The sequence below is a fragment of the Telmatherina bonti genome, assembly GCF_933228915.1.
Source record: "Telmatherina bonti genome assembly, chromosome: 23".
Classification (NCBI taxonomy): Eukaryota; Metazoa; Chordata; class Actinopteri; order Atheriniformes; family Telmatherinidae; genus Telmatherina; species Telmatherina bonti.
In genome coordinates this window covers 2,703,086-2,716,054 of record NC_136632.1, presented here as the reverse complement: position 1 = coordinate 2,716,054, position 12,969 = coordinate 2,703,086, and the positions used below count along the sequence as shown (strand labels likewise).

Below are 12,969 nucleotides of genomic sequence, written 5' to 3'. Positions count from 1 at the left end.
CAGACCACTCAAACTAATGACACAGTTTCAGCGTACAGCTGACTTGCCAGCATTTCTCTGCTTTTGTCAGTCAGCAACTTTACACAAAAAGCTACCGAAAGGATCTTCATGATGTGTTTCTGAGAGCAGGTCTTAGTCCAACTTAGACTCCATTAAATGTTGGGAGTGATCCGGATCAGCATCTGGTTCCAGGAATGTTGTGAAGGATTCTTGATCAATGTGAGAAAGGGATATTATAATTCCACAGTAAGTATTCAGGGTGCTTTGTCAAAACATCCAGGAGAAGTTCCCAACTGGTTTTCCAAGATATCAAAGATAGATATAGAACCCGGAAACATTCTGGATACTACCATCCAGAACAGGAACATCGTTCTGGATACTACCGTCCAGAACAGGAACATCGTTCTGGATACTACCATCCAGAACAGGAACATCGTTCTGGATACTACCATCCAGAACAGGAACAACATTCTGGATACTACCATCCAGAACAGGAACATCGTTCTGGATACTACCATCCAGAACAGGAACAACATTCTGGATACTACCATCCAGAACAGGAACAATATTCTGGATACTACCATCCAGAACAGGAACAACATTCTGGATACTACCATCCAGAACAGGAACAACATTCTGGATACTACCATCCAGAACAGGAGCAACATTCTGGATACTACCATCCAGAACAGGAACAACATTCGGGATACTACCATCCAGAACAGGAACATCGTTCTGGATACTACCATCCACAACAGGAGCAACATTCTGGATACTACCATCCAGAACAGGAACAACATTCTGGATACTACCATCCAGAACAGGAACAACATTCTGGATACTACCATCCAGAACAGGAGCAACATTCTGGATACTACCATCCAGAACAGGAACAACATTCTGGATACCACCATCCAGAACAGGAACAACATTCTGGATACTACCATCCAGAACAGGAGCAACATTCTGGATACTACCATCCAGAACAGGAACAACATTCTGGATACTACCATCCAGAACAGGAACAACATTCTGGATACTACCATCCAGAACAGGAACAATATTCTGGATACTATCATCCAGAACAGGAACAATATTCTGGATACTACCATCCAGAACAAGAACAACATTCTGGATACTACCATCCAGAAAAGGAACAATATTCTGGATACTATCATCCAGAACAGGAACAATATTCTGGATACTACCATCCAGAACAAGAACAACATTCTGGATACTACCATCCAGAACAAGAACAACATTCTGGATACTACCATCCAGAACAAGAACAACATTCTGGATACTACCATCCAGAACAGGAACAACATTCTGGATACTACCATCCAGAACAGGAACAACATTCTGGATACTACCATCCAGAACAGGAACAACATTCTGGATACTACCATCCAGAACAAGAACAACATTCTGGATACTACCATCCAGAACAGGAACAACATTCTGGATACTACCATCCAGAACAGGAGCAACATTCTGGATACTACCATCCAGAACAGGAGCAACATTCTGGATACTACCATCCAGAACAGGAACAACATTCTGGATACTACCATCCAGAACAGGAACAACATTCTGGATACTACCATCCAGAACAGGAACATTGTTCTGGATACCACAATCCAGAACAAGAACAATATTCTGGACACTACCATCCAGAACAGGAACAAAGTTTTGATAGGGTTACTCAAGCTGAAGAAAGTTGACCTGATCGACCTTGGCGTAGCGTTGGAATTTGTTCTTGGTGCGACCAAGGACATAGTGCACTTATTTGATGTTAAGCTCTGTATCTTCAAGGAGCTGTAGCTCTTTCTTTATAAGTTGCTCCACATACTAACTCGTAGAACTTGTGTGTTCCGGGACTCTCCAAAGGTTCGCATGTTATTTTTTCTCAATCTGCCTTTGAGGTCAGTTATTTTTTCTGGCATCTGGCTTGTCTGGTTCAGCATTCCTATCATCATTTCTCTGGTGTCCTTTCCCCATTCCTCAAGTTCTGGTATGTGCTCCAGTGCCTCAGCCAGATTCACCTTCTGGTGCTAACCTTCACTCAACGTCTTTTTGATGAGCCATTTCTTCTTTTATGCCTTTTTTTCAGCTCATCTTTTTGGAAGACTAGTTCATATCACAGCTCTGGTATGATATCTTGCTACTTGTAGCTAGACCCGCTTGTAGTGTCTTATTGTGGCCTTCAAAGTTTCTAGCTTCACTTTCAGAGATTATTTCAGACAGCTTCCCAGCTTTAAGTCCCCCAGTCTCTTCTTCCTCATTAGAAAACCTTTCTCTGGGTGGGAGGGCTTCTGTTGCACCAACATCCCACGCAGGTGAGGTGTACATCCTCAGTGTACAAAGGGCACGAAGAACCTGACAGTTGACTTATGTATCCATGCATATGTATATGAGTATTAGTTTTGTTGTGTTTATAAAAGTCTTAAGAGATTATATGTCTTTGGATTAAAAATGAGTTGTGCTGAGTAGGGCTGGGCGATATATCGAATATACTCTATATATCGTGGCTAGTCCTCTGTGCGATATAGAAAATGTCTATATTCGTCATATTGGAGTATCCTGTTGTCACGCAGGTGTTTTTAGCTGTGGGGGGGTTTCCTCCCTCCTCCTCGACTCTGCACCGCTTTGCACAGAGAGTTAAAACAAGCGCACCTCGTTACGTACATAACGTGAGCTACGTGCTACGTCATGAGAGGCAGCGTGGAGACACTTTCTCACTAAATCTGGCGACTTCTTGTGAAAAGCGACAAATCTAGCGACTTTTACAGGAGTTATTGGAGACTTTCCTGGTGTTTTGGCGACTGACTTTAAAGCGCATATTGTAAAGTTATTGTCAGAAGGAGAGTCTCTCCCCGTCCTAAAGCACTCAGTCGCTCCGGCTGCAGCTGCAGCCAGTCAGAGGAGCAGAGAGGACACCTGCACGACTCCACCTACAGTCACAATGAACAGCCAAATCCACCACTGATCCCGCTCTGGATTACAGAGTGGGACGTAAATTACAACGTTTTTCACGTCAGGCAAAAATAATTCATTCTATTTGATTACATTCACAGCCTCTGTCACTTACTCACCTCATCCACTGTGTGTGACACAAGCATATTTATCTAGCTCCTCATGTCTCTAGAAAGTACAGAAAGCAGTGGGAATCAAACCCTGAATTAAAAACTGGCTGAAGCCGTTTATTGGAGACGATACGAGGACATTCTGCCTGGATTATAAGACTGATTTCTACGCTAAACTCTGCGATTAAAAAAAATACACGACAACTCAAAAACGTATCCATAAAGCAAAGCCTTATAATAGTTCATCATTTGAAAAGTCCCCCCAGAGCACCTATTTTCATACGTTGCGTTTATTATATCATGCAAAGTCACTTTATTTTGTTTTAAAATGACATGTTTCTGCCACTGCTTTAACTGTTCAATAAATACGGTTTTGATCAGTTTGCTTCGTTACAATTTCATCCTTTTGGCATGAATGTTTAAAATCAGCATATCTTAATGCAATATGAACAATTATGTTTTAATGGAGACACAAAATCATCTTACTGATGTGATTGTCTGCACCAAAGCATTCATTCAAGGCTGAGGTAAATATCGAGATTTATATCGTATATCGTGACATGGCATAAAAATATCGGGATATTACTAAAAGGTCATATCGCCCAGCCCTAGTGTTGAGTACTGATGTGGTGAATGAAATATTTAAATATTACCCGTGTATGCTGCTGCACCTACAAGCTGATCTTGGATAAGCAGTAAATAGATGTATTTGTCATCTGTGGCATTATTGTAAAGCCATGAACTCGCCTGGACTTCCTTCATGGTAAATCAACGTACTGAACTTCTGCTCTACAGAGACAGTTAAATTATTGACTAATTAATTATTATTGACTAATTAATTATTAAATTAATGTTGGAATTAATGTTTTTCTTTATATAAAGTGTAGCGTTCTTGGTCACATTGAAATTTCTCTTATAAGGTTTGAAACTTATCTAAACTGGAACCAGACCAGCGTTAACACTCCAAATATGAAGGTTTTCTTCCTTTGAGATGATAATTAATAGATACTAATCTGACTGTGAGCCTCCAGGTCTGAGGAGCACATCAGATTTTCAGTCAACAGCCTAACATAGACAGCTGTGTTTCAACTTCACCGCTTGCTAAACTGGGGAATTGGTGGGTTGGATACCTTTTGATTGGGAATCAAATTTCAACACTGAAAAATAAAAAGTATGATTTGGCTTCCCACAGCCTTCCATCATTCGCAGACTGACGGGCCTTCTCATTGGGAAGGCTACAATGAAGATTGGAGTGTAAACTACCCAATCTGATGCATGGGATGAATGGTTCCACTGTTCCCATGCATCTTCATTACGAGCCCATTACTGAGAGAGTGGTTGAAACATAATGACAAGCTCTCCTTCTCAAAACGGTTCAGAAGTGTTTTACTGCTAGACTGATCTACTACAACTCTGATTGATAATAGATTTCTTCTTTTCACTTCACTCTCTGATGTTCAGTATACACTCAGCTGTGTGTCATAAAATCAGGGATAATTCATAACTCTGGAGAAAATTAGCTCTCAAAGACTATCTGAGTGACTCTCCCATCCATCGTACATAAAACGCCTAATAATAATGCTATTACACCTAATAATTTGGGGTAATTAAAGGACATTTAACTTGTTAAAAAAATAATGTATTTAATTGCGGAGCGTTTGTCAGTTGACTTAAAGACAGTGACTGTCAGCTAGTTTAGTGACTTTTTCTGGTGTTTTTGAAGACTTTTGGTGAACGTGAAAGCACATAACATTTGCTCTGTTCGTGGAAGCGGCTGCTGCGTAAACCCCTCCCCTGTCTAGAAGCCGGCGAAACTTCCTGCCAGACTTTCCACCAATCAGAGAGCTTAAATTGACATTCAGAAAATGTTTTTGATGCGCAGTAGTGCTGAAAATGCAGCAAGTTGGAGCTTGTTTGGTGAGGATGGTCCATTGTAGGAATAGTAGCATGAATAACTGTAAAGATATTATAATAATAACTTGTTTCGGTTAGCCTCTAGGGTGCTAGATCAACTGATAAGATTAATTTAATTCATTAAAGCTTTTCTTTTAGCCTTCATCACAATCTGAGGCTGTTGTCTGACATCTGGATGTTGGCTGGGATTAAAAGGCTTCAGCTTCTACATGCAGGTTTCTGTAAGCAAGACGCAAAAATAGCTTTTAGTTAAAGGGTTAAACTGTTAGGTAAGTAAGTAATGGTTAAGTAAGGGTTAAACTGGTGTCTGTGGTAGAAAATAAATACATACAAACTGCAGCAGGGAGGGATGGTGTTGTGAAGTGCTCGTGAACTGATCAGACGCAGGGATTTTGAAGCACATTTATTTATTTATTCTGTCGTTCAGTTTCTGGCTGACGGAGAACAAGCGAATGTAGGATGATGTCAGCACAGCATGAATCACATTATATTGTTCATTATAAGGAGGAAAATGCTTCTTTATTGCATTGTGTGTAGTCACTGAGTGTTTTATCTATTAATATTTTTATCTTTGCCTTGTCTAAGTGACACTCCTCCGCCTGAATGTTTTGCTTCTACATCTGCTCAGAACTAATGTGGACTGACTTGACACACATGGAATACTAATGTCATCTCCATCCTCCTGCTGATGGCCAGACATTTTAATTGCTGAGAATAAAGTATAAAAAATGTAATCCTTAATTTTATATTTATCATAATAGCCTACGGCATAGAGAGGAGGAAAAACGGAAACGCAGTTTTTCCCGCCCTTTGCCCTCGTTAGAACCCTCTCAGCTGCTTCTGCATCTCCTGATTATGTGGAGTCTACCTTGGCATGTAACTTCATTAAAATCTATTTAAATCAACTTCAATGGCAAACTGCTCCATCTTACAGGATGTACAAACAGAACATGCTGTAAGAAGTCTCTGGCAACATCATTAGAGAGTAGAATCGTGTGTGGGGGGATACTTCCCCTAAGTTTAGCTAACGAGCTGCTTCACAAGTGTCAACACCCTCAACAAATTGAGTCCTTGCAGCAAAAATGTGTTTGACAGGCTGAACGGCTGCTTTTCCTCTGCCTTCATGCAGCTGTTTTTTTCCATGGTCTCTACAAAGTTGCACTCGGTGCCCTGAAGGTAGATTCACCGCGAGGGTCCCGGTAAATACATCACCCACAAGGATTGACCTTCAAATAATGCTACAGAACCTTGACTGCTGAGCGGCCCATTAGTAGGGAAGCAATTCTCTGAACTTTGCTCAGCATCCACATTTTCAACTAAACATGTTTGCTAAGAATGTTGCTGATGATATGATCTTGCTTTTAGCGTTCTGACAGAAATGTGCACTAACTCAAAGTTCAATGCAGTTTGACGAGAAACTAAATGCTCAGCTAGGAGTGCAGATTCCAACTTAAGTCCTTTAGTGTTCATATTTACACATCCTTGACATATATTCAGATTTATTATATTACAAACATTTCATGGTCAAATAAAGGGATGTTCTAAGGAAAGATCAATTTAAAAAACTCCCCGACCACTTTATCACGTCTTCTATAACCAAATAGGAATTGCTTTCTTTCATAAAGAGACACATTAAACAAGGTGGAAGCATTCCTCAAAGACTTGGCTCCATATTGACATGAAGCATCACACAGTTGCTGCACATGATGAGAATCTCCCGTTCCACCACATCACCATGAGAATCTCCCATTCCACCTCATCACCATGAGAATCTCCCGTTCCACCACATCACCATGAGAATCTCCCGTTCCACCTCATCACCATGAGAATCTCCCGTTCCACCTCATCACCATGAGAATCTCCCGTTCCACCTCATCACCATGAGAATCTCCCGTTCCACTTCATCACCATGAGAATCTCCCGTTCCACCTCATCACCATGAGAATCTCCCGTTCCACCTCATCACCATGAGAATCTCCCGTTCCACCTCATCACCATGAGAATCTCCCGTTCCACCTCATCACCATGAGAATCTCCCGTTCCACCTCATCACCATGAGAATCTCCCGTTCCACCACATCACCATGAGAATCTCCCGTTCCACCTCATCACCATGAGAATCTCCCGTTCCACCTCATCACCATGAGAATCTCCCGTTCCACCTCATCATGATGAGAATCTCCCGTTCCGCCTCATCACCATGAGAATCTCCCGTTCCACCTCATCACCATGAGAATCTCCCGTTCCACCTCATCACCATGAGAATGTCCCGTTCCACCTCATCACCATGAGAATGTCCCGTTCCACTTCATCACCATGAGAATCTCCCGTTCCACCTCATCATGATGAGAATCTCCCGTTCCACCTCATCACCATGAGAATGTCCCGTTCCACTTCATCACCATGAGAATCTCCTGTTCCACCTCATCACCATGAGAATCTCCTGTTCCACCTCATCATGATGAGAATCTCCCGTTCCACCTCATCATGATGAGAATCTCCCGTTCCACTTCATCACGATGAGAATCTCCCGTTCCACCTCATTATGATGAGAATCTCCCGTTCCACCTCATCACCATGAGAATCTCCCGTTCCACCTCATCATGATGAGAATCTCCCGTTCCACCTCATCACGATGAGAATCTCCCGTTCCACTTCATCACGATGAGAATCTCCCGTTCCACCTCATCATGATGAGAATCTCCCGTTCCACCTCATCACCATGAGAATGTCCCGTTCCACCTCATCACCATGAGAATCTCCCGTTCCACCTCATCATGATGAGAATCTCCCGTTCCACCTCATCATGATGAGAATCTCCCGTTCCACCTCATCACGATGAGAATCTCCCGTTCCACCTCATCATGATGAGAATCTCCCGTTCCACTTCATCACGATGAGAATCTCCCGTTCCACCTCATCATGATGAGAATCTCCCGTTCCACCTCATCACCATGAGAATGTCCCGTTCCACTTCATCACCATGAGAATGTCCCGTTCCACCTCATGATGAGAATCTCCCATTCCACCTCATCATGATGAAAATCTCCCATTCCACCTCATCATGATGAAAATCTCCCGTTCCACCACATCACCATGAGAATCTCCCGTTCCACCTCATCACCATGAGAATCTCCCGTTCCACCTCATCACCATGAGAATCTCCCGTTCCACCTCATCACCATGAGAATCTCCCGTTCCACTTCATCACCATGAGAATCTCCCGTTCCACCTCATCACCATGAGAATCTCCCGTTCCACCTCATCACCATGAGAATCTCCCGTTCCACCTCATCACCATGAGAATCTCCCGTTCCACCTCATCACCATGAGAATCTCCCGTTCCACCTCATCACCATGAGAATCTCCCGTTCCACCACATCACCATGAGAATCTCCCGTTCCACCTCATCACCATGAGAATCTCCCGTTCCACCTCATCACCATGAGAATCTCCCGTTCCACCTCATCATGATGAGAATCTCCCGTTCCGCCTCATCACCATGAGAATCTCCCGTTCCACCTCATCACCATGAGAATCTCCCGTTCCACCTCATCACCATGAGAATGTCCCGTTCCACCTCATCACCATGAGAATGTCCCGTTCCACTTCATCACCATGAGAATCTCCCGTTCCACCTCATCATGATGAGAATCTCCCGTTCCACCTCATCACCATGAGAATGTCCCGTTCCACTTCATCACCATGAGAATCTCCTGTTCCACCTCATCACCATGAGAATCTCCTGTTCCACCTCATCATGATGAGAATCTCCCGTTCCACCTCATCATGATGAGAATCTCCCGTTCCACCTCATCACGATGAGAATCTCCCGTTCCACTTCATCACGATGAGAATCTCCCGTTCCACCTCATCATGATGAGAATCTCCCGTTCCACCTCATCACCATGAGAATCTCCCGTTCCACCTCATCATGATGAGAATCTCCCGTTCCACCTCATCACGATGAGAATCTCCCGTTCCACTTCATCACGATGAGAATCTCCCGTTCCACCTCATCATGATGAGAATCTCCCGTTCCACCTCATCACCATGAGAATGTCCCGTTCCACCTCATCACCATGAGAATCTCCCGTTCCACCTCATCATGATGAGAATCTCCCGTTCCACCTCATCATGATGAGAATCTCCCGTTCCACCTCATCACGATGAGAATCTCCCGTTCCACCTCATCATGATGAGAATCTCCCGTTCCACTTCATCACGATGAGAATCTCCCGTTCCACCTCATCATGATGAGAATCTCCCGTTCCACCTCATCACCATGAGAATGTCCCGTTCCACTTCATCACCATGAGAATGTCCCGTTCCACCTCATGATGAGAATCTCCCATTCCACCTCATCATGATGAAAATCTCCCATTCCACCTCATCATGATGAAAATCTCCCGTTCCACCACATCACCATGAGAATCTCCCGTTCCACCTCATCACCATGAGAATCTCCCGTTCCACCTCATCACCATGAGAATCTCCCGTTCCACCTCATCACCATGAGAATCTCCCGTTCCACCTCATCACCATGAGAATCTCCCGTTCCACCTCATCACCATGAGAATCTCCCGTTCCACCTCATCACCATGAGAATCTCCCGTTCCACCTCATCACCATGAGAATGTCCCGTTCCACTTCATCACCATGAGAATCTCCCGTTCCACCTCATCACCATGAGAATCTCCCGTTCCACCTCATCATGATGAGAATCTCCCGTTCCACCTCATCATGATGAAAATCTCCCGTTCCACCACATCACCATGAGAATCTCCCGTTCCACCTCATCATGATGAAAATCTCCCGTTCCACCTCATCACGATGAAAATCTCCCGTTCCACCTCATCACCATGAGAATCTCCCGTTCCACCTCATCACGATGAAAATCTCCCGTTCCACCTCATCATGATGAAAATCTCCCGTTCCACCTCATCATGATGAAAATCTCCCGTTCCACCTCATCACGATGAAAATCTCCCGTTCCACCTCATCATGATGAAAATCTCCCGTTCCACCTCATCACGATGAAAATCTCCCGTTCCTCCTCATCACCATGAGAATCTCCCGTTCCACCTCATCATGATGAAAATCTCCCGTTCCACCTCATCACGATGAGAATCTCCCGTTCCACCTCATCATGATGAAAATCTCCCGTTCCACCTCATCACGATGAAAATCTCCCGTTCCACCTCATCACCATGAGAATCTCCCGTTCCACCTCATCATCATGAGAATCTCCCGTTCCACCTCATCATGATGAAAATCTCCCGTTCCACCACATCACCATGAGAATCTCCCGTTCCACCACATCACCATGAGAATCTCCCGTTCCACCTCATCATGATGAAAATCTCCCGTTCCACCTCATCACCATGAGAATCTCCCGTTCCACTTCATCACCATGAGAATCTCCCGTTCCACCTCATCATGATGAAAATCTCCCGTTCCACCTCATCACCATGAGAATTTCCCGTTCCATGTATGTGTATATGTATTATTTTTGCTTTGTTTAGTAGTTGTCAATTTGGAGGTCTGGTATTGTAGCCCCGTCCTCAACTCTCCATGATGTAGGACACCTACTATGTGCCGCTGACAGCTCTAGGATTCATCCACTGCATCATTTCATTATTTTATTTAAACTTTGAGTTATTTATTTGTTTGGTTTTTATTTTGTCTTTTGCAGATCTCTACTTGTCCATTTGGAGAACGGCTATTTTGGCAAAGGCCTGGAGCAGTTCTGTTCACACCTGCACTCTTACAACACATATGTGGACAACATCTACAATGCCAGCAAAGTGCTTGAGGTAGAAACTCACATATCTATCACACTTCTGACTCACACTGTGTTCATGTTGGACATTATGAAACACAATAACACACACTCCATGTTTCTTTCTGCATGAACAGAACCAGTTCTGCAGGATGAAATGTGGGCGATTTGAGGTCTTGAGGTTTTTCACTGCATCAAACTTCAGCTGTTCTGTATGAAAAAGTTTACAGAAACAGAAATAAGGAGGAGCAGATAGCATCAGAGAAGAGTTTCTCATAATTTCCTTTGAGAAAATGGAATAAATCTTTATTGCAACAGATGTTTACCGTTTCTCTGCTGTTTTCCAGAAACTGGTCACTGCTGCCGCTGTTACCTGATTACACATTTTAGTGTTGGATGTATCCTGTATGCTGACTTCTGATCTCATTAACATCATTTAGTCATGAAGAAAAACACAAACTAATCTCAAAAGTGGAATCTAATACTTTTTATTTTCCTTGTCAAAGTTGTTTGTCTGCTTCCACACCATTCACAATGAGGGCACATCCGTCACGGCCTGAAATCGCCTGCCACCCATCCATTTTCTGTACATAACCCAATACAGGGTCCTGGTGCAGCTGGAGTCTGGATCCCAGCAGCTACTGGTGACCCTGCACAGGTCACCGGCCCATCACAGGAAACCAGTTACCACTACAGTCAGATCTTTGCACCAGTGGTCCAGCTGGTCAAAAGAGGGTCTCACTGCTCTCTACCTAAACCAGGGGTGTCCAGAGTCGGTCCACTGTCCTGCAGGGGTTCTGTGCATCCCTGTTCCAACTCACCTGCTCACACTGAACGCCTCCAGCAGCCTATGAAGTTAAATGAACCTTTGACTGATTAAATGAAGTCAGGCTTGTTGGAGCAGGGATACATAGATGCATTAAAAACCTGCAGAACAGCGGTCCTCGAGGGCCGACTTTGGTCTCCCGTGCGTTACATTTTTAATCAAGACATTGATGAACTTGCCAACAAACTCCATGTATGTTCTGAGGCTCTTCAGCAGGGGAAAGTACGGTGGCTGGGAAGCACAAAACTAATTAAAATGTCAAAAAAACGTACACGTCAGAATTAGAAAAAAACGCCAGAAAGTGCACAATGGTGACATAATCTTGTGGTGTAAAACTTTCATTGTGTGGTTTATTGAAGCTTCTGCTTTATTACTGAATAATGTTTTGCTGTTTTTGTGACGCCACTTTAAGAAACTAGACTGCATTTCAGCAGGTCTGACAAAACACTTAGACTCATCAAACCTGGACTGAATAATCTACGTACTATGCAGATTCTGATTTGTGAAACCTTTATTCTATTTATGATATTTCCGTCCAGGTTGGAAGAATTCAAATAATCGCTGCTGACTTCCTGTGCGTAGTTGGACTACAAAATCTTAGTTTGTACTACAAAATGATGTCATAGTTGCGTCACATCCTGTGTTTAAGCCCCTCCCTTTCCGTGTAAATCTGCTTTTTGTTCATGTGTTTCTGGATCTGTAAAACTTTGGCTAATTGTAGATTGTCTCGGCTCTTTTACAAGGGTTTCCTGAAGTATAAATTAGTTCCTTCAAATAGGAATTTGTTTTCTTCATCTTATTTTTTCTAAAATATATTTTGTTTCCTAAAAATTTAAAAATGTTTTTTTTTTACAAAATATGAATTTGTTTTTTAAAATGTGTATTTTCCTAAAATGTGAATTTTTTTTCTTTACTTAAATTTTTTTTATTATAATTTTTTTTTTAATTGAAATTTTTTTTAAATTCTTAATTGCTTTTTAAATGTGATTTTGTTTTTGAATTTTGAAATTTTTTTTTAAATTATTTTTTTTAATTTAAATTTGTTTTGCACTTCACAGCCACCGCAGGAAAGGGAATAAAAGCGTGAGAATAATGAAGTAAAAAGGAAATAATAGGTTTAAGTGACAGATTACCAGCAGAACACCGTTAGGAAGGTTGTGTGAGGAGGTTTTATAATATGATGACTGGAAAACTGGGTGGGACTCTCAACTTCTCAACTGGTTTGAATCCAACTTCAGCAATCAGAACTACTTTGTGTCAGAATCGTTGGGCTTTGTTTACACCACAACGTTCCCATGCAGAAGTATTTTTTCCTTTTGGGGAAAAAAGCGTTGATACCTCGACGGAATAAAAACTACAACG

General features: G+C 42.6%; 1 protein-coding gene across 1 annotated transcript in view; it reads left to right on the top strand.

Moving 5' to 3' along the window:
* Positions 1-12,969, top strand: part of arhgef39 (Rho guanine nucleotide exchange factor (GEF) 39) — a gene marked incomplete at both ends in the record, with an annotated part of 98,534 nt that overhangs the window by 1,901 nt on the left and 83,664 nt on the right. The window contains 1 exon segment of the mRNA XM_079263110.1: positions 10,695-10,815. Coding sequence (XP_079119236.1) covers positions 10,695-10,815 — 121 coding nt within the window.